The sequence below is a fragment of the Diospyros lotus genome, chromosome 10, assembly GCF_014633365.1.
Source record: "Diospyros lotus cultivar Yz01 chromosome 10, ASM1463336v1, whole genome shotgun sequence".
Lineage (NCBI taxonomy): Eukaryota > Viridiplantae > Streptophyta > Magnoliopsida > Ericales > Ebenaceae > Diospyros > Diospyros lotus.
The window spans coordinates 11,623,655-11,651,489 of NC_068347.1; the positions used below are offsets into that span (position 1 = coordinate 11,623,655).

At 35.7% G+C, this 27,835-nt stretch overlaps 1 protein-coding gene across 8 annotated transcripts; it reads left to right on the top strand.

The window, feature by feature from the left end:
- The first annotated feature begins 5,235 nt into the window (after window positions 1–5,235).
- Window positions 5,236–22,947, top strand: LOC127811556 (zinc finger BED domain-containing protein RICESLEEPER 1-like). 8 transcript variants are annotated; one of them, XM_052351529.1, is made up of 4 exons: window positions 5,236–5,391; window positions 8,261–8,400; window positions 8,499–10,266; window positions 10,566–10,955. In XM_052351529.1, the coding sequence occupies exons 2-4, from the start codon at window positions 8,383–8,385 to the stop codon at window positions 10,619–10,621; spliced, it is 1,842 nt and encodes a 613-aa protein (XP_052207489.1). In that variant the 5' UTR covers window positions 5,236–5,391; window positions 8,261–8,382; the 3' UTR covers window positions 10,622–10,955. The 8 variants fall into 8 exon arrangements, with proteins under 8 accessions (XP_052207489.1, XP_052207482.1, XP_052207484.1 ...); XM_052351524.1 differs by adding an exon at window positions 8,093–8,180 and having other exon boundaries at window positions 5,251–5,391; window positions 8,261–10,266; XM_052351523.1 differs by adding an exon at window positions 8,041–8,180 and having other exon boundaries at window positions 5,255–5,391; window positions 8,261–10,266.
- Window positions 22,948–27,835: the final 4,888 nt, after the last annotated feature.

Here is a 27,835-nt window from a genome sequence, read left to right on the forward strand (position 1 = left end):
TCAAAGAGAGGGGTGTGAGATTTAATTATCTTTATATTTCTCTTGTATTGTATTTTTCCTAGCAGGTATCACTAGAAGAACTAGCAAGGGTTGCTAGTTTGTTAATATAGTGAATTTCAAAATCTCTAGTAAGAAGCTAAAGCAATGGATGTAGTCTAGGTTGAGCCGAACCACTCTAAACTGTTGTATCATTTGCATACTTTGTTTTCTATCTTCTTGCCTATTACTCACTGATTTTTATTTATTTCTTGAAAATCTTTATGAGATTTGAAAATTATTAAACATCCAATTCACCCTCCCGTTAGGTGTGTGGTACCATTATATAACACAAACCTTGCATATCCCTTGACCGAGAGAATGTCTTCTTCCCTAGGGGATTGACAATCCTCTAGGAGAACCATACTTTCCACGGGGGTGACACTTCTTCTAGGAGAACAACTCCTGCCCCAAAGGTTAGTTTACAATAGTGGTAGTAGATTTGACAAGTGCTTTTATCTGGTGGCAAGCTTTCAACTTTCCACAATTATTGATGGTGACCAATTGTTAGGTGTTTCTCTATCAGTAATAGTGATGACTAAGGATGAATCTAGTTCTTCTTCCACTACAAAAAAAAAAAAAGGTTAAGAGATGGACAAAATTCATTTCTAAACCCATAAAATTCTATTTCTAATGTTTTAGAGACGAAATTAGAGACAGATTTTGGTCCATCTCTAACTGGCTCATCACTAAACAATTAGTGACGAATATTTTTGTTCCGTCACTATTAAAAACGAAAAAAATTCAATCTCTAACTTTTTAGACATATTTTTTTCATCTAAAGGAAATCGTCTCTAATTTGGTTATGTAATTGGTCTCAAAATTAGGGGAGAGAAAAAGTTTGGTTAAACTGAACTAATCAAACCAAATCGACCAAACTTGTCGATACGGTTCGATTATTTTCTTGCAGTGGTTTAGTTTGGTTACCTTTTCTAGGAACTTCGATTTTCAGTTTTCGATGAAGTTTTTTTGGTCAAAATAACCAAACTAACTAAACAGATTGAACTATAAAACGACGCCATTTTGATGTTTATAAAACGACGTCATTTTTTTGACCAGCCGCTTACTACTGAAGAAGAAAAGACTTAGACCAAGAGAGAAAGAGACTGATACTTCAAGAGAGACTGAGACTAAGAAAAAGAAAAAAACCCACAAACCCTAAATCGAAACCGAAACCCTACTATTGAAAATCTTCTTCGTCGCCTTAGCATTCTACTGCCTTTCCCTTTATTATTAGCCATCGATTAACAATTGTCCTCTACTCACCTTTTGCGTGTCACCTTCAAGCCTTCGCCTTTCAACCGCACTCCCTCATTCCTTGTTTATTTCTTCCTTATTTCTTTCCTCCACAACCTACTGTCGACCTTGTCTTACCCTTCGTCCCCTTCATCGTTAACCTTTGTCTCATCGATCGTTGTCCTTTTTGCCGTTAGCTATTGACTGACTACCCCCGTCTCCTCTCATTTTGCTCCTCGCCTTCAGGGCTTTTCCTTTTGGCCACTCCACCATTCTTTATTTCTTCCTTTCCTTGTGCTTCAATGACCGACCCACCAATGACCAACAGAGGTTAGTTTCGACTTTTAGTTAGGTTAATGTTTTTCAATTTTTTTGACCTTTGGTATGGCTTTGTCTAAATCTATGCTATTTGTGTACTTTCATAGTTGCATGGGACTAATTTTTTCAATATTTTTATAATACGCTAATATATAGTACTTGATACAAAACGGCCTCAACATTATCATCTTGCAATGTAAGTACTATACTCCTATATAGTATTTTTCTGTTCATATATTTCCATATTAATTTTCTTCCTGCAAAGGACTCAAAATACTGTAGCAAGTAGCCAACAACCACAAAAGCATTGTATTCAAGAGAGGGAAAAAAATGTTGCAATTAAAGGATAGGTTAGTTCACTAGAATTACATATTTTCTCTGTCTTTTGTTTCATACATTGTAATCAAACATAGAGATGAAACATTTTTTAAGAATAGAAACAGGTATGAGGTATCTCTAAAGTTCCTAAAACTGATATAGTATTTTTGCTGTTATGTTTCTTTTTATTTCTATTGCCAATTTAGGTTGAAATGATAGTTTGATAGAGTTAGAGATGTTTTTCTTCTCCTTTCAGAACCTTCTATCTTTTCTTACAGTTTACAATTGGTTTTTAGTTTTGTTTCCTCAATCGGTTGGCTCGATGTGAAATGTCTATCTATTAGTTCGATTTTTTATGTTAGTTCGATTTTCGATTTTTGGTTCGATTTCTACAATTTACTATCAATTTTTTCGGTAATTGGTTAGTTCGGTTATTTGGGTTAATTGGTTAGTTTGGTTTAGTTTTGTGACTCAGTTCAATTAATTCGATTAGTGGTTTTTGGTCAGTTCAATAATTGAACCAATCATTTGCACACGTCTACTCAAAATTGGTCAAATTCTACATTTAGAGCTAAAAAAAATTTCGTCTCTAATTTGAATTAGAGACAAAAGAAATTTCGTCCCTAAATTTAGAGACATAATTTCTTCCATCTCTAACATTAGAGACGGACTTAAAAAAATACCAATCGTTGGCCACTGTCCATGGAAGATTCCAACAATAGGAACAAATCATTAGAATTGCCTTGGTATGATGACTAACATACCCAAAAACCAAAACAATCCAACGGTCAAATCTCAATAGATTTGAAGATTATCTTTTTGAAACAATGATACTCATTTCTAGAAGAGCATTATTGGCCACCGTCCATGGTAGATTCCAACTGTCAGAACCAATCATCAAGATCACCTTGGTCTATTGACCAATATACCCAAAAATCAAATTGATCCAACGGTCGGATCTTAATAGATTTGAAAATTAATTTTTTAAAAAAATGTTACCCATTTCTGGAAGGGCATGGCTCGCCATCGTCCATGATAGATTCCGACATTTGGAATCAATCGTAGAAATCCCCTTGGTTTTGACCAATATACACAAAAACCAAAATAATCCAATGATTGGATCTCAATAGATTTGAAGATAAAATTTATGAAAAAATGATGTCTGTTTTTGGAAGGGCATCGCCAACCACTCTCCATGGCAGATTCAAACAATCAGATCTAATCATCAGAATCACCTTTGTTTGGTGACCAACATCCCAAAACACCAAATTGATCCAACGGTTGGATCTCAATAGATCTGAAAATTATTTTCTTTTTAAAAAAAGTTACCTATTTCTAGAAAGGTATCGCTGGCCACTGTCCATGGTAGATTTTGACGATCGGAATCGATCCTTGGAATTGTCTTGGTTTGCTGACTAACATACCCAAAAACCATAACGATCCAACGATCAAATCTCAACATATCTAAAAATTATTTTCTTATTTAAAAATGTTACCCATTTTTGAAAGGGCATCGCCATCCACCGTCTATGGTAGATTCTGACTATCGAAATCGATCATTGGAATCACCTTGGTCTGGTGACCAACATACCTAAAAACCAAAATGATCCAACGATTAAATCTCACTAGATCTGAAAACTAAAATTGGAGCACATTAAGTCAAAGAACATTAAGTTGGTTCTTACCTTACATCGAAAGAACTCCAGTTACTAGCGTTTGTGACCGAATTCAGTGGCAAGAAGAGGAGCCAACGACAAGTGACTATTGGCTAGGAAAAGAGAGGAGAAAGAGACATAGTCATACAGGCAAAAGAGAGATGAGAAAGCAAAGACGGAGGAGTAGAAGAGAAAATAGTGAAGGGCATAAATTTATATAGAGATCTAGAGACAAAAATTTCGTCTTTGATATTAGGCAAAATTAAAAGTCTCTGATTCTAGAAAAAATATCAAAGACAAAAAACTTGTCTCTAATTTTGTAAAAAACTTGAGAGACGGAAAAATCTCTTATATAATACAAAATTCAAAAAAGGAAAAAATTGTCTTTATTTGCGAAAAACTTTAGAGATAAAAAAAATTTCATCTTTCATCGTTTCCGTTTGAAAAAAATATCAGACATAATTTTATGTCTCTAATTTTGTCTTTGATTTAAAGACAAAAAAATTTCGTATCTAAAGTAATCTCTGAAACATCTATCTTAAAATTTGTCTATGTTAAAGACAAAATTTATTTTTGTTTCTAAATCCGTTTACGTTAGAGACAAAAATAAATTCAGTCTCAAAATTTCGTCACTAATTTCAATTTTTTTTGTAGTGTTCCTTAACTTATGGTTGTACTAGTTTGACCACATTTCTCTCTTATAGCTACTACGTTTCAAATTTAGGTTATCTAATAATGATGGTTTCACAATGTTAACTCATTGGGTTTCACCTTAAATTAAATCTCTTTTCTAGTCTTGTTGGGGTTATGCAAATCTTTGAATATCTTCGAGAAAGGTTTTCCTTGGGTGGCATTGCTAGCTAATTGGGGTTTTTGAAATCAAAGTTTAGATTATAGGATAGAGTCTTGCTTGTGATAATGTTAGAATCTATCGACCTAGCAATATCTATCTTAATTTTCTTTGTTGTAGTTCTTTCATGCCATTTTTTGGTTGATTTTATATAAATACATTGGTCATTAGAATTTTTATTTTTTTGTTATGGAAATAGGATTGTGGGAGTTTTATAAGAATAATACATTCTTATGTGAAATTCACTTTTTATTATTGTTGGTAATTAGGTTTTTTTGTTTACTTTATTCTTAGGATTTTTATTTGTTTGTTCGATGTATTTTTTTTATCTTTTTCTTAATTGATCCATTTTTTAATCGAGTTGATATTAATGATAAGTTTTAATTGGGTTAATTAACTATAATTATTTCTTGGTATTAATTGAGTGACAATACGACTGGTTGGTGATTAGTTGTCATCAATTATCATTAGTTTTTTTTTTTCTATTTTTTTTAAATAAAAAAAATGAGAGAGAAAAGAAGGGTAAAATTGTTACTTTATTATTATTATTTTTTTTTAAGGCAGGAGGGATTATTATCATTTTTAAAACATGAAAAGTAATATCTATAATTAAGGAGTGGATAGTGCAATTTACTCAAAATAAGAAGGGAAAAAATCCAAGTTTTCATAGGTCAGACCCGTTCCTTAACCCTAACCCGCACATCAAACATCCCCTAGCGGAACGTTACGATCAAGCAGAGTATGGACTCCCGAACTGAACCCGACCCTACTCGTGACGGGCTTGGGGCAACACGTGTTATGATCTTGCAATGGTTAAAAAGCAGAGGTGAGGTCAGGTCGACCGACCCAAACCAAAGTTACCGAAACCAAATCAATCGGGGCGTACCCAATTCCCCAAACTCACCCCGTCCGCAGAAACCAAACCCTAACCCTGAACCTCTCGGATCGTCCTATCGGATTCTCCATCTTTAATCTCAGGTTCGATTGCTTCACAAACCTAGCTCCACCAACTTCATTTTTATCTCTTTTTCAAGCTATTTTCCATGCGTTTACGCTTCTAATTCGGCTTTTTCTTGACGTGTTCATCATGTGTCGATCAGTGTCGAAATTTTGGTGATTTCCTAGGGTAGTTTCACCAGTCGCTTAGCTTTCGAGCTTAGGGAAGTCGCTATCCTAGAATTGGAGTGTTTTATACCGTAATTTTTTATTTATTCAGTTATCTTGTTGGGATTGGTGTTCTTGAGCCTCGTTCTTCCCATACGTGGTTCAAATGACCAGATCCCGTTCCCTTAGCTTTTCTGGTTGTCGTGGATGGGTTGGTTCTGCCAATTAGTTTAAGGAGCTTATAAATATGTGTATAATCGATAATTTTGCCTATTTACTTTAGATTGTTTTCCATATTAGGGTATTCCTCTGTAGATTCCCTGGACTTGGATGTTCTGTACTGTTTAGTATGTGTGGATCAAATTGGTGAATCTGTACCACCATGGTCAAAATAGACCAAAGAGCGAATTCGTTCATTCAAGATGTGAGAACTCACAATGATAGATCATGTTTTTGTTTTCAAGTCTTTTCATTCTCTGTTTTTTGATCCCATATAGAATTAGTGTATATGTATGTGAATGTTTGTGTGCTGTGGGGTGATTATTATAAGTTCTGAAACTTGCGATCATTGGTAGTTTGAACTCCAGTGAAATGCCACCTGGTTCTGTAGTTATAGATTTTGCCTATGATTGCTTGTATGTTAGCTCACAATGGTGATGCACTTATCCATTATTGTTTTATTTTTATCATTGAAGTTCTATTCCTGATTCGGCTTTCCTTTTGGTTCCCTCCTTGAGTTTCTGCAGTATTTTTATAATGACTCCTTTTTGGATCAAGTTAGTTCTGCATCAGTCAATGGTTTTATTTATTTATTTATTTTGGGTAAAATAATGAGGCACCAATATATCCTGACTTACTTATTAAGAAGGAATATGCTGAATACAGAGAGACATAATTATGTGCATACTGTTGGGAGCAAAACTTTATTCAATTTTCAATTAGATGACATAATTGGTGGATCATCCTATGGTTGATGGAACTGTTTTTTTGTTGGCATTTCTGTAATTGAGTTGATGATACCATATATTAAAGGGAGTACCCCTCACTTTTCAAAAATTACTGACTAACTCTACTGTTCAAAATTTATATTAGATTACCCCTTGAGATTAGATTTAAGTGACATAGGATACCCATAAAGTTTTATAAAATTATATGGATCTCTTGACTTCTGTGTTCTTTTCTTTTCTTTTTTCTTTTTTTGTGTGACTGAGGGGAAGTCAATGTGATTTCCCGAAATTTATTGAAACCTGGGGTGTGCAAAGTGTAATTTTCCCTATATTAAATTCATACAAGAATAGTGATACTATTATTATTATATTCACGAGATATATTTCTTTTCCTTGTGGTGTTCTTTTGACCATGATGTAGTACAACTGCAACATTTGTATTGAAGTTCTTTTCAAGAATAGCTCTTTTTTCGTAGTGGTTTTTACTCTCGAACTATTCAGAATGACATGGTTGGCTTCCAATTAACATACTAAAATATGGCATCTTCTTTTTCAGATTGGACTATTAGATAGGACAAGAAAGACTTCTGTTACTGGAATACAGATTGTTTTCGTACATGGTATCAGAGCTAAAACACAGAAAGCCACATTTTTAGAATGCATACCATAGGAGTAACACCACTAACAATCACAAGGTGGGGTAGGCTACATGAACTGTAGACCTCCAACCATCTTAACTTTAAGAAACAACTGCTTAATCCCATGAGTTTTCCGATGGTTGTTGGCTACCTAGCACAACCTTACTCTTTTATCTGGGTTTCGAACAACCATAAATTGGAAGAACACATGATGCTAGAAGTGTTGTGGGCATTACCCATTTCACAGGTGGAGTTTGATACCATAGGGGTAGATTTGTAAATGTTACTAAAAGAATTACTGCAATTTTCTTTTAGAATTTGGGCATCCAGTAACATAATGCAATATGATAACCCAACAAAATAATTAAAAAATACATGATGCAACATTATCTATTTTTCTTTAAAATTAATCGTGTAAAACTGCATTTATCATAAATGGTGATTATTTTTTATATTTTGTCCATGCCAAAGCTACACTTTTCCTAAATTTGTGTTCATTTACTTGGTATATTTACCTCCTAAGAAAACATCTAAGAAATAAATATGGAAGTGGTACTGGGATTACTTTAGATCATCTAAAGTTGGATATAAGATGTGGCTTCCTGGGCATGGGTCTTTTCAACTCATTGCTGACAAATGTTTCTTTAGGTTCATAGCTGGCAGGTCATGCTGAAAGCATGGTCAATTATTTTCTTTTCATACTGAATTTAGCATGAAGAGACACATTGAGGTTTACATTTAGTGTTTTTTTTTTTTTTTTGGGGGGGGGGTAGTGGGAGGCTTAGCCAGGATTGGTTGTCTTGAGGAAATTGTTCACTATCACCCCATATAGCTTCATATCTTTCTCTGACAATCACATTATATTTGTACTCTCTCTCTCTCTCTCTCTACAACGTCAAAGGTACCATTATATTTTAAAATTGATGATATTTTCACAGATAGGAATTAGTTTCAACTTGTGCTCCCAGAGATTGTGAATTTTGTTTCCAGGTGCTTCATGCTAGATTTCCATTACTTACCCCCCCCCCCCCACCAAAGTCTCCTTCAATTCAAGGTTGCCTTTGCCCTTTTTTTTAAGGTGAGTTGATTGAGCTGCTGGCATGTAATCTTTACTTTAAACTGATTGTCTTCTACATACTTAATTTTTGTGGTTTACAGGACTAATCATTAACTGGTCCATGTCATGGAAGTATCAAATGATTCAACTGTTAAGAAATCAAAGAGGTTGACATCCATAGTATGGAATCACTTTGAGAGGGTCAGAAAGGCTGACACTTGTTATGCGCTCTGTGTACATTGTAAGAAGAAACTTAGTGGGTCAAGTAATAGTGGAACTACTCATCTGAGAAATCATTTAATTCGCTGTCTGAAGAGATCCAATTATGATGTTTCTCAGATTCTTACTGCAAAGAGAAAGAGAAAAGATAGTGCTCTTACTGTTTCTAATGTTGACTTTGAGGAAGGGCAACGAAAATGTGAAAGTATTACTCCTGTAAATATTAAATTTGAGCAAGAGCATAAAAAAGATGAACCTATCAACCTTGGTAGCATCAACCTTGGAAGTGTTAAGTTTGATCAAGAGCGGAGTCAGCTGGATCTTGCCCGTATGATCATGTTACATGGTTATCCTCTTGAGATGGTCGAGCATGTTGGATTCAAAATGTTTGTTAAGAATCTTCAGCCCTTGTTTGAGATGACTAGTAGTGCCCTTGAGCTGGACTGTAAGAAAATTTATGGGAAAGAGAAACAAAAAGTCTATGAGACTTTACATGCTTTGCATGGAAGAGTTAGCCTTGCTGTTGATATGTGGACTTCACCTGAAAATGCAGCTTACTTGCGCTTGACAGCAAACTTTGTTGATGAGGATTGGAAGCTACAGAAAAAGATACTGAATTTCATTACATTGGATGATTCTTATACAGATGACATACTTTCAGAAGTTATTATGAAATGTGTGATGGATTGGGATGTTGATAGGATGTTGTTTGCCATGACATTTGATGATTTTTTCTTGAATGATGACACAATCTTCAAGATCAAAGACTGGCTCTCTCAAAACAAGCCTCTTCTAAAGATTGGTCAGTTGTTTGATATGCGATGTGCAATGCACGTTCTAAAATCTATTGCTTGGGATGCAGTCAAGTCACTTCAAGATGTGATCAACAAAATTCGAGAAAGTATTAGGTATGTCAAAAGTTCACAAGCAACTCAAGGAAAGTTCAATGAGGTTGCTGAGCAAGTTGGTATCAATGGTCAAAGGCGCCTATTTTTTGACTGTCCAATGCAATGGAATTCAACATATCTCCTGCTTGAAACAGCCTTGGAATACAAGGGTGCCTTTTCTGTGCTGCAGGAACATGATGCGGGCTATTCAATTTCTATATCTGAGAGAGAGTGGGAATGGGCAAGTTCTGTTACTGGCTATATGAAGCTTTTCTTTGAAGTTATCAATGTCATCTTAGGGAACAAACATCCAACTGCAAATATATATTTTCCAGAGATTTGTGATGTTTATGTCCAATTGATTGAATGGTGCAAGAACCCTGATGATTTTCTTAGTTCTATTGCACTGAAAATGAAAGCCAAGTTTGATAAGTTTTGGAGCAAATGCAGTTTGGCTTTAGCAGTAGCAGCCATCTTAGATCCCCGATTCAAAATGAAATTGATAGAGTATTACTATCCCCAAATTTATGGCACTGATGCCCCCGATCACATCAAGGAAGTTTCTGAAGGTATTAAGGAACTGTTTAATGAGTACTCTACATGCTTAAATTCACTTGATCAAGATTCTGTGAGGCCTGGTAATAGATTGCCTGGTATTGGTAATGGTACAAGGGATAGGCTAAGAGGATTTGACAAATTTCTCCATGAAACTTCACAAAGTCAATGTGTATTATCAGACTTGGAAAAATATCTAGAAGAAATGATCTTTCCACGTAATCATGATTTCAATATATTAAACTGGTGGAAAGTCCACACACCAAGGTATCCTATCCTTTCAATGATGGCACGTGATGTTTTGGCAATTCCTCTTTCAACTCTTGGACCAGAGTGGGCATTCAGTAGTAGTGGCAGAATACTTGACAGTCATCGGACTTCGCTTCATCCAGATATCAGAGAAGCTTTGATATGTGGCCAAGATTGGTTGTGGATGGACTCAGAAGGTATATGTTTATTAATTTCAGGCTATTTTGGACTCTCATGGTTTAGGCTGGGAATCACTTTATTTTATTTTTCGGTTCCATGAAAAAAAATGGGTTTTTTTTTTTTTTTGGGTGTATGTGTGTTTTTTTTGTTTTTCGCAGACACATACATTATACTTTTAATACACTGACCACTTTGCCTAACTAATTGTAAAACTTTGGGAGCCTCATTCTTAAGTTTATAGGTAGCCTTTTACTTTCTGCATTAATTCTGATCCGTTATCTCTTATAAATTGTCTTTTACTGTTTTCTTGTTTCAGAAGCCAAGATGTCTTCCATCCATTCAGCTGTGCCCCTCGCCATTGAAACAAATTAGTTGCCGTGGTACAATTCTTTTACTTCTGCCCTAACTGATCTTCCCATAATGGTGTATGTTTTTCTGATTTGGTAGTTTTCCCCCTTTTTAGGAATTGGGTATTCTCCGGTGATGTTGATCAAATGAGTGTGGTTCTAACGTAGTTCATTGCTGGATGTAGAGACTGATACATCATGAACCTCTGCTCTCCTTGTCCAAATTTTACAATAGGGATAATGATTTTTGATTTTTTTTTCCCTGTTAAATGTGCATATTAGGAGTGAACTAACTGCATATGCCGATGCTTAAACTGAAGGGTTACCCTTGGCGCTGTTTAATCGCCCTCTGTTGGAAAGTTTGATTGTTGATTTCCTGTTAAATGTACATTTTGCATTTTTGTCTCACAATTTAATGTGAAGGGCCAAATGTTTTACCATCTTGACAGGACGGATTTAGGAACATTGGAACTAATTACTTATATTTTGGTTCTGAATTGATTTAAGATCTGTTAGGCAGGTTTAATAAAGTTTTTGAATATTTGTTTTATGTTTTTGTTTTTTATTTTTTAAAACTAAAATAAAGAAAATCTTGATTGGTAGCTATTTATTTTCACAAAATAGAACTCAAAAATATGTTTTTTTATTTGTTCTCAAAATAGTGTTGTTTTTTATTAGCAAAAAAATAAAATAAAAGAAATAGTGTTGCTTTTTTTATTTTGGTAAAATATGTATGTCAGCTCTCGGGGACCTTGGTTAGAATTCCTTCGTCCAGTGGACTGTTCGAAGGATAAAGAATACAGATAGGGTGAGAAATTAGGGAGAAAGAGAGAACGGACAGAGAGAGAGAGAGAGAGAATGAGGGAGAGAATGTCAGAATTCTGTTAGAATCATTTGATACCCATCTGTGGCAAAGAGCAGCTGAATATATAGCTGGATTCCTTGCCCATGTGCGGCTAACCGCATACAGCTAGGGAATGTACAACCCGCCTAAGCAGCAACAAACTTGTACCCCCCTTACAGCATATACTACTGCCTATATTGCTAATAGCTATTTCTATTTCCCTGCCTGCCTATTACATTTAATTACTCTATTTCCCTCTCCTTGCTACGTGGATCATGACAATTACCCCTCTTCAAAATTTTCTTGTCCTCAAGAAATGTGGAGGAGGCTGGCGACTCTCGGAAATTGGCGAAGCATGTCCGGTAGGTATTCCCATGTGTTGCTATCCGAGTGAAGATGAGACCACTTGATGAGTACTTGAGGAATAGGGGCCTCGTGCTTGTAGATCACCCTCCTATCTAGCACCGCCACCGGTTCTTTAGTGCTGTCATTGGCATTGGGAAGGTCGGGTAGAGTAGGACTTGTTGGTTGAGTCCCTGCCGATTTTTTAAGGAGTGCCACATGGAATACCGGGTGGATGTTGGAGCCTTCGGGAAGTTGCAACCGGTATGCTACATTTCCCACCTTTGCAGTGATGGGAAATGGGTCGTAGTATTTTGGATTCAACTTGGAGCTGGGGTTTTGCAGTAATGCCCTTAAGTGACCTGGTTTAAGCTTCAAATACACCCATTCACCCACTTGAAATTTTCTTTCACTCCTCCTCCTATCTGCAAATTGCTTCATCCGGTTCTAGGAAGTAGCTAATTCCTTTTTTAGCACCTGTAACGCTGGCTGCCTTTGCTGGAGATAAACATCTAAAGCTGCCACTGTGGAAGAGTCTCCCAAGGATGGTAGTAGAGGCAGTTTATAGCCATAGAGTGCTTCGAAAGGTGACCTTTTTATAGAACTGTGGTGACTAGAGTTGTACCACCATTGGGCCATGGGAAGCCACTTGTGCCAAGTTCTTGGCTGGAGGAAGCAAGAACACCTTAGATACATCTCCAGACACTGATTCACCCTTTCGGTTTGGCCATCGGATTCAGGGTGGTAAGCAGTTGACATATGTAGCTTCACCCCTAGCAGCCCCATCAGCTCCTTCCACAGCAAACTCGTGAAGATCTTGTCGCGATCAGATACTATGGCCTTTGGTGCACCGTGTAGTTTAATTACCTGATCCAAGAACACCCTTGCTACCTCTTGAGCAGTGTAGGGGTGAACTAACCCGATGAAATGGCCAGATTTGGTGAACTGGTCTACTATCACCATGATGCAGTCTTTCCCTTCAGATTTGGGGAGCCCTTCAACAAAATCCATTGAGATACTCTCCCATGGTCCTTCAGGTATATTCAAAGGCTGCAGCATCCCTGGTTTGGCTACATTCTCGGATTTGCATCTCCTGCAAGTATCACAGTTTAGAACAAAATCCTTGACATACCTCTTCATCCCTGCCCATTGGAATAGTTGTTTGACCTTGCGATGGGTGTTTTCAATTCCCGAGTGTCCTCCTATAGGGGAGGCATGTAATGCCTCTATTATTTTCTTTCTTAACTTTTCATCCTCGCCTATCACCAGCTTCCCTTGGTACCTGATTACTCCATTGCTATAGTAGCTCAATCAACAGCTGAAGCTGAGTTCATTGCAGCAACAGCAGCTGTCAATCAAGCTATTTGGTTGAGGAATATCCTAGCAGATCTACGTTTGGAACAAGACCAAGCCACAAAAATCTTGGTGGACAATCAAGCAGCAATTTCAATCTCACATAATCCTGTGTTCCATGGAAAGACAAAGCATTTCAATGTTAAATTGTTTTATTTGAGAGAAGTGCAGGAAAATGGAGATATAAGTCTAGTTTATTGCAAAACAGAGGACCAAACTGCTGATATGTTTACTAAATCTTTTTCACTTAGCAGGTTCGAGTTTCTGAGGAATAAACTTGGAGTTTGCAGCTTCTAAGGCAAGGAAGTGTAACCTGGTCTTGAGGCTGGACTTACTACTAGTTGCTGAAGAAGTTCCTTGGTTCTTCCAGCTTTTTTGTAACTGTTAGCTACCTCTTGGCACCAGTCAGGAACGAGGGTGGTGATTGCCGCTAGGCTTCCTTCCTCAAAGCACCTAGATAGCGCATCGGCTGCTAGGTTTTCCTTCCCCTTTCTATATTGGATAACATAGTCCAATCCCATTAGGTTTGTCATCCCCTTCCTTTGCAATTGGGTGTGCAGCTTTTGTTGTAGCAAAAATTTCAAACTTTCATGGTTTATTTTAATCACAAACCTCCTGCCTTCCAGGTAATGCCGCCATTTCTCCACTGCCATTAATACCGCCAGTAGCTCCTTCTCGTAGATACTCAGCCCAAGATGCCTGGGAGCTAGAGCTTGGCTTAAGAATGCTATCGGCCTTCCATCCTGAACCAGTACTGCCCCGATCCCCTTAGCGCTCGCATCTGTTTCTAGAACAAAGGTCTTGCTAAAATCTGGCAGGCCTAAGGTAGGTACCTGACTCATAGCATGTTTAAGATCTCTAAAAGCTTCTTCTGCCTTGGAATCCCATTGAAATCCATCCTTTTTCAGCAGATTGGTGAGTGGCCAACTGATCACACCGTAGTCCTTTACAAACCGTCGATAGTAGCCAGTTAAACCCAAAAATCCCCTCAGCCCCTTGACATTCTGAGGCCTGGGCCAAGCAACCATGGCTGCCACCTTGCTAGGGTCAGTACTCACACCTGTTTTTGATATAATATGCCCAAGGTATTCCACCTGCTTTTGTGCAAAGGCACACTTCGACTCTTTAACATACAATTTATTGAATCTAAGGACCTCAAGGGTAGTTTTAAGGTGGGTTAAGTGTTGGGCAAAAGTGGGGCTGTAGATCAAAATGTCATCAAAGAAAACCAATATGAATTTGCGTAAATATGGTTCAAAAATCTGGTTCATTAAGACTTGGAAAGTTGCGGGGGCATTGGTGAGGCCAAATGGCATTACTATGAATTCATAATGCCCTTGGTGGGTTTTGAAAGCTGTTTTAGGGATGTCTTCCGGCCTCATCCTAATTTGATGATAGCCGGATCTTAAGTTGAGTTTGGTGAAAACAGAAGCATCTTTTAACTCATCGAGCAGATTTTCAACAATTGGTATGGGAAACTTGTCCTTAATGGTCATGGCGTTAAGTTGGCGGTAATCAATACAAAACCGCCATGAACCATCCTTCTTTTTGACAAGTAATACAGGAGATGCGAATGGGCTATGGTTGGGTTGTATGATGGATCTTTGTAACATATCCTTGATGAGTTTTTCTATTTCAGTTTTCTGTCTAGGTGGGTAGCGGTAAGACCTTAGGTTAACAGGCTCGGCATTTGGGTTTAAGTTAATGGTGTGGTCAAGTGATCTTTTGGGTGGCAAAGCAGTTGGCTCAGAGAAGAGGTCCCTAAATTCAATTAAGAGCATGTTAAGAGAGTCGAGTTCTTGTACCTTCCAGGGCTCATGTGAGCTGCTGTTCACAGCCATTGTCAACTCCCCTTCCTGCATTCCTTGTTCTTGTGTGAGTTCTATGGCATGTATAGAGAAAAGCTGGGCCACCTGGTAAAGTTTGTTTTTAAACATCCTTTGCAACCTCTTCTCGGAAATCATCTTACACACCCCTGACTCTTGGCTACTTGTTAGGGTCTTTTTCTTCCCATTCTTCTCAAAAGTTACCTCCATTTTATTGAAATCGAAACTGATAGGGCTAACCCCCTTCATCCAATCTACACCAAGCACCACATCACAACCCCCCAGCTTCAATAGCCTCAAGTCTGCCACAAATTCTTCACCGTTCATTTCCCAGCAAAACCCCACACAGGAGGACTGACTCACAACTTTATTTTCATTAGTTACTGTTACTGAAAGAGGGGGGGAGCTGGAGATCTCACATTCTAACTTTCGGGCCATAGTCTCATCCAAGAAGCTGTGGGTGCTCCCACTGTCTATAAGTACCATGACCTGAGCATCACGGGTTCTTCCCTCCACCTTAATTATCTTACTGCTGATTGACCCTTTAAGGGCATGTAGAGAAATCTCCCCTTTGTCTTCTTCATCTGCTTTTGGAGTCCCGTCTACCCCTTCTTCTTCATCCTCCTCTGCTTCTAATATTAACAACTGCCTTTTACACTTATGCCCAAAAAAATATTTATCTCCACATTTGTAGCAGAGTCCCGCCTGGCGCCTTTGCTCCATCAATCGTCCCCCATTAGCAGGATTTGGAACTGTTGAAGGCAAAGCTAAGACCCCTTTGCCTCCTTGTCCCGTATCCCTTCCAACAGCTCTGTTTCTCGCCTGCCATCCTCCGGTGATGACCCCCTTAACTTGGTTTCTTTGTTTTCTCATCAGCGCTTCAATCGTCATCTCTTGCAGCCTTGCACTGTCAGCAGCCTGTTCCACTGTCCCCGGTTGCATCATTTTAACCATTGGTCGCACCTCATCTCCTAACCCACTGATAAAACTCAACACAAAATACTCTTCTGTCAAGTGGGGTTGGTGCATGACCATCAACGACCTCAGCTCCTCAAATTTGAGCTGATAGGCCTGCACCGTTCCTTCTTGTTTGAGCTTGTTAAATTCCTCGATCACGTCCCTCAAACTCTTGTCTCCAAACCTCGTACAGAGGTCTCTTGCGAATACATTCCACGGACTCCCTTCTTTGGACGCAAGCCATCCTTGGTACCAGGCGTCCCCTGCTTCATTCAAGTAGGCGGATGCCAGGATGACCTTTTGCTGTTCCCGAACTTGGTATAGTGCGAACATTCGTTCACACCTCCTGGTCCACCATCTCGGATTCTCCCCATTGAATAGTGGGATGTCTAATTTCGGCACCGGGAAGTTCAGCTAATTCCGATGAGCTTGAACTCCCGGTCCTCTTCCCATCAGGCTCTCTTCCATCATCTTCGGTTCTAATTCAAATTTCGACACCCCAGCATGCGGAGGCTCCATTCCTACCCCAAGAAGGATTGACTCCGTTCTATCCCTAGGAGGAAACTCTGTTGAAAGTCTCACTGGTTGTTGCGATGTGAACATTCTCATGAATTGTTGCATCTGCTCCATCAGTTGTCCCCTCAATAGAGCACTCTGCTCCCGGTTTTCTTCTCGCCACCTCTCCATGGCTTGGGTAATTTGATTATCCACTCCCGCTCCTACTGAGGATTCGAGTGTACCCATTCTGGTCTGCATGTCCGCCATGGATGTCGCCACTTGCTGTAGTTGGTTTTCCATTTGTTTCATTCTTGTTCCATCCGCCATGGTGAGGGTAACTACAGCTCCGTTCGTTGCCCAAGTCGTGCTCTGATACCAAAATGTCAGCTCTCGGGGACCTTGGTTAGAATTCCTTCGTCCAGTGGATTGTTCGAAGGATAAAGAATACAGATAGGGAGAGAAATTAGGGAGAAAGAGAGAACGGACAGAGAGAGAGAGAGAGAGAATGAGGGAGAGAATGTCAGAATTCTGTTAGAATCATTTGATACCCATCCGTGGCAAGGAGCAGCTGAATATATAGCTGGATTCCTTGCCCATGTGCGGCTAACCGCATACAGCTAGGGAATGTACAACCCGCCTAAGCAGCAACAAACTTGTACCCCCCTTACAGCATATACTACTGCCTATATTGCTAATAGCTATTTCTCCCTGCCTATTACATTTAATTACTCTATCTCCCTCTCCTTGCTACGTGGATCATGACAATGTATTCTACATTGTCGCTGTTATTAATATTTTAATGCTAGATTTCTAATAGTATTATGATGATCTTGCCATACTATTCTTAATATGATAGTGTTATTAATAATATGATAATTATTAATGTTAATAACTGTTTTGTCAGTGTTCCAGGATTAAACTACTGATACATTTTTCATGATATTTCTAGTATTATAATAAAAAATATGATAATTATTTTCTACAGCTTTTAGTAATTTTATAATACTAATATTATGATTATTAATGGTAAAATATTCATTCCAATAATATAATAGTTCAACATTAGCATTATTAATACTATAATAGTGATTTACTAATACTATAATTCTAAAATGTTATTATAATTGCAACATCAGTAATATCATGAATGCTATGTTAAACTTAATATCTCAATAGAATATTCATGTTATAGCTAACCTTATTACATTAATGATAATATTTGCTTACTATTGATATTAATGTTAACAATATGGTGTTCTTAAAAGGCACTATAATTAAATATTATGATATCAGTAACCAGTGTTATTATCATAATTCTAATGACACCAATCGTGTGTCTAATGTTTATTTTTCTGATGAAAATGAAACATGAAATTTGATAGTGTTACTAGATGGCCCCAACTGTTTCTGGGTTTTTCAGGCTTTGACATTCTAGAAGAAAAGCAGTTAGTTGTTATTAGCTTAAGCTGTTATCCCTTGTTAAGTTTCTTTCCTGCCTGGAGACATTCAGTTTTAATTTTTTTAATCTAACATTGGAGGCCATATTGTTTGGTTTGTTTAGCAGGGTAGAGTTAAAAGGAACTGAATGGCTGTTGTTGATTTTCTTGAACTTCCCATGTGGGAATTGGGTAGCTTTTATTGTTTCTTCTTCTCCCATGAACTAACTCAATTTTAGAAGATGAATTAACAGTTGTTATGACACTTGTTATATAACTTTTCAAATCCCAGATGAGATATGGTAATGTTATTAACATACGAGGTCAGGGTGTAACACCCTTTAGCACTTGGGATTATTTGAGAGAGAAGATGTGAAGGGGTTATTGGGATGGCGTGAGTTGAGAGGGTTTACAGTTTTTTCATTCAACAGTTGAAATTTTGGTGATTAAGGAATGATCCTTTTCAGGGATGACATAATAAGTATGTTCAGAGACTAAATTATGGTAAATCTTTGTGCCCCCCCCCTCTACAAAACTTTTTGTGAACAAGTAGTGTACTGAGTTGACTCGATTACGATATGTGAGTTGTAAGTTCAAACCATAGGATCGGTGCTTTTACATGCTGCGTTGAGGTTTCATGCATGGATAGGAGGTTCCTTTTCTATGGACAATGATTTTTTTTTTTTTAAACCAAAAAAAATAAGGGCAAATTTGTAAACTGAGGCAGTGCAAAGACAATTTTACTAGTGTTCTAAAATGTACTAGGCGCTAGTCGGGCACCAAATTGGGGCCTAGCGCCTAGGTGGGGCCTAGGAAAATTATTATTATTTTTTAACTTTTTGATGTATCGTGTAATTTGATGTTATTTTTAGGTAAATCAAAGTTAGAAAGACAGGTGAAATAATGGAATTAAGTTTGAGAAAACAAATTATTGTAGATTAGTTATGGGTTCAAGAAAGTAGAAGCAACAATAAAAAAAAAAATCATATTCGAAGAATCTAACTACTTAATTGGACTTTTTCCTCTCCATATTCTTCCTACACACGATCTTCATCGGACTCAAAATCAAATTCATTGATTTTTTACTTATCTTCTTCTTTTGGTTGGAGACTTTGTATAGTACAAGAAAATGACGACGAAGAGAATGATGGCAAAGATAGGTTGCGTTGGGTTCAGAGGAGAGAACGACAACATGAACGATTTAGAGAAGAAAATGACAACGGGTTGCAAACTTACTTGTAGTGATGGCGATGGGGGAAAGAGATGATGATTATAGGTTGTAGCGACAATCGCAAAGGGGGAAGAGTGAGGAGAATTAGGGATTGTTTGAGGAGAAGGTTGAGGTATCACGCGAAGTAGGGAAGGGGGGATTTTTTCGGGGATCAGCGTCATTTTGTGCTTTGGCCGCCTAGGCTTTGCCTGGGCTTGATTAATCGGGTCCGACACCTATAATGCTGACTTACATGTATTCGCGGTGGCAAGAGGTCACTTAGGCCGTGTTTTAAAACACTGGATTTTATCCTGCATTGAAAGCTGAGCCATACAAACTTGCCTGCCTTTTTCGTAATACTCACCACTGTCCTATTATGATAATTGGGGAGACTGCCGATTCAGACGAGGTCTGGTCTGGATGCCTGCATTTAGTTGCCTTTACTAATGCGAGACTTTTTTTTTTTTCTTTTTCTTTGCAAGGCTGCTAATCTTTTATGCAGAATATTTTATTATTTTTAATGTTTGGTTGCGTAGAAAAAGTATGTAGAAAATGAATAAGCATCGTATGATCTGCGTCAGCTTTCAATCCGTTGTTTTGGTAGCTCGTCAGTTAATAACTAAAGTATGTATGATGAATTTGTTGCATTCACAAGATCATTTGAAAATAACTTTTGGGGAGTGACTCTAATCATTTTGAATATAACATTTGGGTTTTGATTGAATTGAGGTGGTGGTTTTATTGACTCTAAAGTGATATTGCTGGATTATTATAATTGTGATTTAAGTTAGAGAAGCAAAGCCATGCATAAACAACCCAACAACGTGTCAGTGGATTGGGTGGGTGGGTGGGTGGTTGGATGGATGATGTAGGGTTGTTGAGTTGATGATCTCTCTGATTTCAATTGCCTTCTCTAGATCTTGATTTGGCCTTTTGTGTTGTGCTGCTTTACTTCATTCATGTCTGTGTTTAAGATATTAAAGGATTTATGGCATTGTAAGTGTACTTGACCCCGATGTAATTCCAATTTTTTTTTTTAACTCATTTTAGTTTTAGTGGATGGAGGTGGTCTTAACTCCATTACAAGAGACTTTCTTTTTTCTTCTTCTTTCTTTTTTTTTTAGGGTAGTATTTGTTAAAATGAGCAAGATAAGAGTGTATCAAGATAAGATCGGAATGATTTTTAGACCAAGATATGAAACAATCAAGATAAAATTGGAAAGTATTATAAGATTTTTATCAAACTGTTTGTTAAATTCTTCTTTTTTAGGTAGTATTTGTTAAAATGAGCAAGATAAAGAGTGTATCAAGATAAGATCGGAATGATTTTTAGACCAAGATATGAAATATAATCAAGATAAAATTGGAAAGTATTTTAAGATTTTTATCAAACTGTTTGTTAAATTCTTTAGAATGCATTAGAGAATACAAGTGTCATTTTTTTCTTATATGTAGGGATCAAGATATGGTTATCTTGAGGGGAAGAGAGATATGCATATTTTAAAAAATCAAGATAAGAGGTTATTAATGATTTTTTTAAATTTAAAAAATTAAGTTTAACAAACATGTTGGAAATAATAAAAGTTCGAGATGTGTTTTATATTTAAACTTTTTTATTTCATATTTTGATTAACAAATGTTTTTTTAGGGGCAATTAAGGTATCCAAGAGTAGCAATACGGCTGGGTTGGGTTATTCATTTGAAATGTCAGTCCATTGGATTTCACACCAATAGGGTTGTGTACCTGCTCAACCAGTCATGGCAACCGTGATTTTATTATAGTTTTGCAAAATTAAATTTGGGGGTATTCACATATTTTTTCAACACTCCTATGTCTCTTCGCACCAACTGCTTTCAACGGCAGTGTCGGTGAGGAGCCATTTGTGGTAGGCAGGCATAGGCCGCTGGCACGGAGATGACTGGAATCGTGTTTGGGCAACGAGATTTGATGTTGGGTAGTGAGTTTTGGTTATTTGCCCATCGGTTTTGAAACAAATTGGTGGTTATTATTTAAAGGTCACTTCTCGTTAACACAATTAATTTTAGTTTTTTTTTTTTTAAGTAGAATAGATAAAAAAAAAAATATTTCATCAACAAAATTTTATAATATTAAGTTTTGGTGTTCTTATTTTAATCTTGTAATGTTTAAATTTTAATCTTTGCAGTGCTATAGGTTTATATATATATATATATATAATTTTAAGGTAAGTAACATTGTGGCTTACTAAAGTTTATGTTTTCGAACAAATTAGTATAAATTTTTAATTTTGTTATAATTTAGTTTACGAGCAATGTTAAGAATCATGATTGATGACACATTTTTATTGGAGGTGTTAGGTAAAAGAGATAAAAGATACGTGAGAAAATTTTCACCAAAATCAAAAGAATTTTGACATAAAAGTATTTAAAGAGAAATTAAAATGTAATAAAATTAAAAATTTTCTAGCTGTTTTTGATGTATTAAAATACGAGAATTAATTTATTAAAAAGCATAAAGTTTTGGACCAAATGTAAGAAATTATTAAATATTATATTATTTTATATTTTAATGAGATATTAATATTACATAATATAATTTATCATAGTAATAACTATGAATATTATAAATTATTTTTATTGTATGCCCATTTAGATGTACAAATTACTTTCATATAAAAATAAGTTTTTATAATTATAATCAAATATTTAGATAATAGTTGGTATTGAGTTTTAACATTTTATATTTATGATAATTACGTACGCAAAAAAAACAATTATCTAGTTTGAAGAATTGTAACGCAATATTAGTAATTATTTCATTATTAAAATAAATTTATTTTCATTCATAAAATTATTACAATTTTTTGAATTTATTTTAACATTATGGATTTATTTAAATAATAAAAATAAGAAAATAGAAAAGAATTCATTTTAATGATCCTAGTATAACTTATTGGAACTAATAATGTGAATGAATGATGTTAAAATCTATTGAAGCAATGTATGAATTTTTCAATTTTTATTTTTATTTTTTTAAACTAATCTAAATCATTTTTAAATTTACAAATACCTTTAAATTTGTAATGTTTCAAACATTGCAAATTTCTTTTAGTCACAAAAATAAGAAAAAAAATAATTATTTAAATTATTTCACGTAATTTAATAATTTTAATGTTGTTAAACGAAAATAAAAAATAAAATAGCACAAATGTAAATATTTTTAATATAATTGAATGGTAAAGTAGAAATCAATATTAATTTATATTTTAATTTTACAATACTCCTACCTATTTTAGTCTTACGGTGCTTCTATTTTGATCTTGCGGGGATGTTTATGTCACACTTGTGGTGCTTCCCCATTTTACTATTGTGGTGTTATCATTTTAGTCTTGCGATGGTCCCTTTCTAATCTTGTGGTGTTTCTATTTAATCTTATGGCGCTCTCATTTTGCACTTGTAGTGCTCTTATTTTACTATTGAAATGCTAACCATTATATAATCTTGCAATGTTACCATTTTACCCTTACATTCTCTTTAACACTTGCAATTCATTAATTTTACACTCGTGGTGCTCCCACTTTAGCCTTCTAGTGCTCTTTAGTATTGTAATGCTTTTGCTTTAATCTTGTAGTACTCTCTCTTTTATACTTGCAGTGCTTTTATTTTGGTTTTGTAGTGCTCTCATTCAGTCTTGCAATGCTCCCATTTCAATTTAGTAGTACTCTCATTTTAGTGTTGTAGTACTCCATTTTAGTTTTGGGTGCTCTTATTTTACTTTTATAGTGCTCTTGCCTGCAAAGTTCAGGTGACTAGTTTGCCTCATTAATCATGGAGGACTTAGTTGGTCCATGCTTAATTCACCGAACCTTTCACTGAACCCATGCTAGGACCCTCTTGATGAAGGTGAAGCGGAGATGTTTAGGGTTCCTCTCGATTACACTGTGGTTGTCTCACAACTGAATCAAAATAGGAGAAAGAAAAGGAGAAGCTCAGCAAGTTGCTTGGAGTAAGAAGAAGTTGCAAGCTCAAGCAAATGGAAGAGAAAAAAGAAGCAAGCAAGAAGGAAGAAGAAGGCTACTAGAACAATTGCTTTTGCTCTCTCTCGATTTTTTCTTTTGCAGTATACTTCTTCCCTAATTTCTTTTTTCCTAAATACCTGCATTATAGCATTTAATGCTACAAAGCAATAGGAGGCAGAAAAGCTCAAAACTGTTGATCATATGAGAATACCAGTCGACTGATCAAAGCAGTCGACCGCCTCACACCTCAATTGACCGATTGTGCTAACCCTGTAACACTTTTGTCATATTGCTCTTAGGCCTTGCTATTAACTCTTAATAAAACAAAAGCTTTTGTTAACTCTTAACAATGTGCCTCGCTAACTCTTAGTGATTTTCCATATTTATTAATTCATCTAGTTAACACTTAACTGTAGTCGACATCATTAACACTTAATGAAATGGAACACATTAACATCAATTGTTCACTAATTTGATATATTACTCAGTATGTGTGTGACTTTATAGATTCACAACCATGTAACAATTAGGACACGTCAACTCCTTAACACTGGTCAAACACTTTGACCTGCTAAGAGGATCTTTTCAAATCCCCAGAGCATCCTGAAATATCTTGAGTATCTTTTAGCGAAGATTCAAGACGATCCTAATGGCAATGAAGTCTATACTTCAGATAAACCTATTAAGGCTTTTTGATTACTGTGCACTATAGTCCTTCCATCGACTAACATCCTGACCGAGTGAGAGTCATGCACTGATTATACTCATAAGACTCAGTAACTATGTCAGATCTAGTACAATGTGATCGAGATAGCATTTCGAAACACTTTCGATATCAGAAACTCTTTTCGATCACGCTCACCCTAGCCAAGAGATTTCCAATCACAGGCAACTGAGATCACATATGATGTTCACCCCCATCTGATAGAGAAGAATGGATCCCATCAGCGAGCATCTACCTCCATACACTATTGCACAAAGACCACACAAAAAACATCATCACCTTTCACATTTGATGGTTCCGCTCAATGGTAAATCCTTGACACCAATGCACAAGACAACTCTATTGCTTCCGATCAAAGGAGTAGATACCCAATTGAGAACCAATAACAGATCATTAATCCTCACATCCATATGATCTGTTACAGGTGTCACATTCAATAGATGTTTAACTAACACCTAACTACATCTCTACTATCTACATCTCATAGAATGTGGAATGTGACTTACCACCCATACTCATTAGCATCTTATACTAATCAATGGTAATAACCCATGTGTCGGTCCATGATTGATAAATCATATTCCCCTGATCCGAGGACCAAGAATTCCTTTAAGAAATCTTGAAGTAAAGATTTTCGTCACATAATTTTAACATTTAAGAATAAAATCTCTACCAAGAAATCTATAAACTCATTTATAAAAGAAAACAGAGAATATGAATGAAAATATGACATTTTATTTATGATCAAGATTACATTATTAGTGCCACTCACATACATCTCATGTACTGCAAATCTAATATTTGGGCACTAATACTAACAATCCATGTTATGCACATGTGAGTAAAAAGTAAAGTGTTTCAAATAAAGACTCAACGGGTGGTGATTGACCATCTTAGTTCAGTTTTTAACTTTTTAGACAATTTAAATGAAGATAAGGTTTGTATAGTAGTAAAATTAAATTAATTATAATTTAAAGGTTATGAATTAAAGAAGAATATATATTAAAGGTTATGATTTCAAATGAACATTTATTTAGTAATGATTAGACGTTGTCTGTGGAACCCTTACCCGGATATCCCAACCAAACTGAAAAACTTGAGCAAGAGTCCCAGAACGGTAAAGAAACAGAAAAAGAACCACCCTGACCTGCCATGCATGCTCAACAAAGATCATATGTATTCATACAAAAGAAATGACAGTGGAAGTATAACTCATATCCTAGGCATACATACAAAAGATAACTGGCCACATAGTTACATGTTATATACATATACTTATACATATACAAATCGTGCCAATCACTCAAAAGCTAAACATCTATGGTACAAAACCATAAGGTACATACCAAAACAAAATTTGCTAGGATTGTCCTGTACATCATCTATCGGGATAGTTTAAGGACTGCTAGCCTCACCCCTATACTTAGCTTTGCCCTCACTTAGAATGAAGAAAAGCAAAAGTAGGTTTAGACGTGTGGCAATACCGAAAGAAAAGTCTTCCACCACCGCCTAAAAATCTGGGTTTGAATCGAGAAAGTGGCCCAGAACGTTGTTTTTAGAAAAGCTTATCCGAATATACTAGGGGCTATTCGAATATAAGAGAGCATATCCGGATGTGGGAGGACCTATCCGAATACGAGAGACAACAACTAAGAAAGATATCTGGATACTCAAGCTCCTATCTGAATACAAGACACAACCATAGCCTAGTGGTATCTGAATACCATGAATATTGGTATTCGGATATATGCATTTCTCCAAGGGGTATCCGAATACCCTATCCTCGTATTCGAATATGAGGCTTAAAAACTTACGGGTATCCGAATACCAAGCATGGTATTCGGATACCATGCCTTTTCCCCAAGAGGATATCCAAATAACCCCACAGGGTATTTGGATCCCTCATCAAAGATAAGCCATATTCGAATATATACTACCCATATTCGGATACCTTGGCCATCTCAAACACCATATCCGAATATGATATGGGCCGAATACCTCACCAAATTCCACCTCCTATTTGAATATCTAAGGCCCCAAACTCGAATATACATTATATATGTTCGGATACTCCAAATTTAAATCCAACACTGAATTAATAATCACCAAAAATAACATACTATATCTCTCGACTAACCCACTCAACCTCAAGGCATGATAACAACATTGCAAACTACATTCGGGTTATTACATTGCCGGCTATTTAGTTTAAATTATAGAATTTACATAACAATAAGAATTAGTCTAACAATAAAATAAATTTATTTTGAATTTAAAATCATCAATATTAAATGATATTTTTGAAATTCTTATTTGCCAGAGTTTCAAAAATAGTAACATCAAATATCCTTCCAAATGAACAATAAATAAAAAAAGAGGATTGTATTGTATTGTATTCTTATTATATTCATACTCTAGATTTCGTATTACGTATTTGCATTCATTTTGGTTAATGATTCTTTCGATTTGCTTTCTATAATATATTCTTTTTGTTATTTTACTGTGTCTTACATTATGGGTCCAAAAAAATCAAGCTCATGACAAATTCAAAAGCCTAAGAGCCTGCACAAAAGTTTAATAAAAGAGCCCAAGAAGAAGCTCAAAAAGGGCTTGAGAGATTTTCCCAACATAAGAGATCCCTTGGAGACCCTCAGGGAACTTACCTTTGGGGGTAGAAGGGGAAGTCTGTTCGACAAACTCAAAAAACCCCCTTAAAATTATATATCAACTTATCTCTAAAATTGATGCTTTGAAAATTAAAATAAATGATCCTAAAATATGTAAATACTTTTCTATTTGTTAGTCTTAACCTCTATAAATAAGAGATAACCCCCACTCTCTAAATATGCAAAAATACTACACAAAACACATTATTTTCTCTTTTGATTTGCAATAGATCTAACTTTTTTTCTTATAGATCGACAAATGATTGAAAACTAATTTATTGTTATATCTTATCAACAACATATTTAATGACAGTATGCCATAAAATCCTTTTCGTACTATAATATGATATATTTTGCTATAGTAAAAACATAATTGTTATGATAAAAAAGGATTTTATAAGAGTACCAAATACATGTACACTTAATTAAATGAGGTTTATAAAATTAAAAATAAAAATATGTGATAATTGTTATTTATTTATTTATTGTTATCATTATCATTTTATTTATGGGCAATATTAATTTTTTTCCTGGTTAAGATTTATTTTCAAATAAAATTCATTTATTATACATTGTTTTCAGTTTAAGAACATTCTTATTGGTCGACGATTAATACATATTATTTTGCAACATTTTATCAATGGATAAACTTGTTTTAAAACTAAAAATAATGCGAAACAAATACACATTTTTAAAAATAAAATATATTTACTGCACATTAACTATTACTCTTAAAGTAATGATTAACATTACCCTTTATTTATTAAAAAGAGCTTGGGAACTCCCCCAAATAATATTTAGTAAAATTTAATTAAATTTAGTGAATTTTAACAATTTAATAGTTAATTTTTTAAACTAATTAAAAAAATATATAAATTTGTGAGGTGAATTGACCATATGATATTACAAGGAAGCTAGGGCCCAATGCACTACCTGCTAAATTTGTACAAATTTGGAATCTTTTATTCTATTGGGGGGGGTAAATTTAAGTTAATATTTAGAATTAAGGAGAAGGAGCAAGACAAACAAAGTAGGAATGTTATATAGGATGTGACTTTAGGGTATGGCCCAAACGTGCTGTCAGACCCATACAGCTGAGCCATTTTGAGGGGGGGTCATGACTCTGATGGTTAGGGTGGTGTATGCTGCCACGTGGGCGATTTAGAAGTGCTTTCATGTTAGTCTCCTAAAACTAGTCCACGTGTCATTTCCAAATAAGTCCATATATATATATATTTTAAATTAATTCACCTTAAAATTGGTGGATGAATGTTTTAAAAATCTTCATCGTTATCTAATTGTTTAATTATTTATTCTTTTTGGCATTCCGAGTTGAATCTGAAGAAATGGAATCCAGCAAGATTCTGGCAATTACAAGGTGGAGG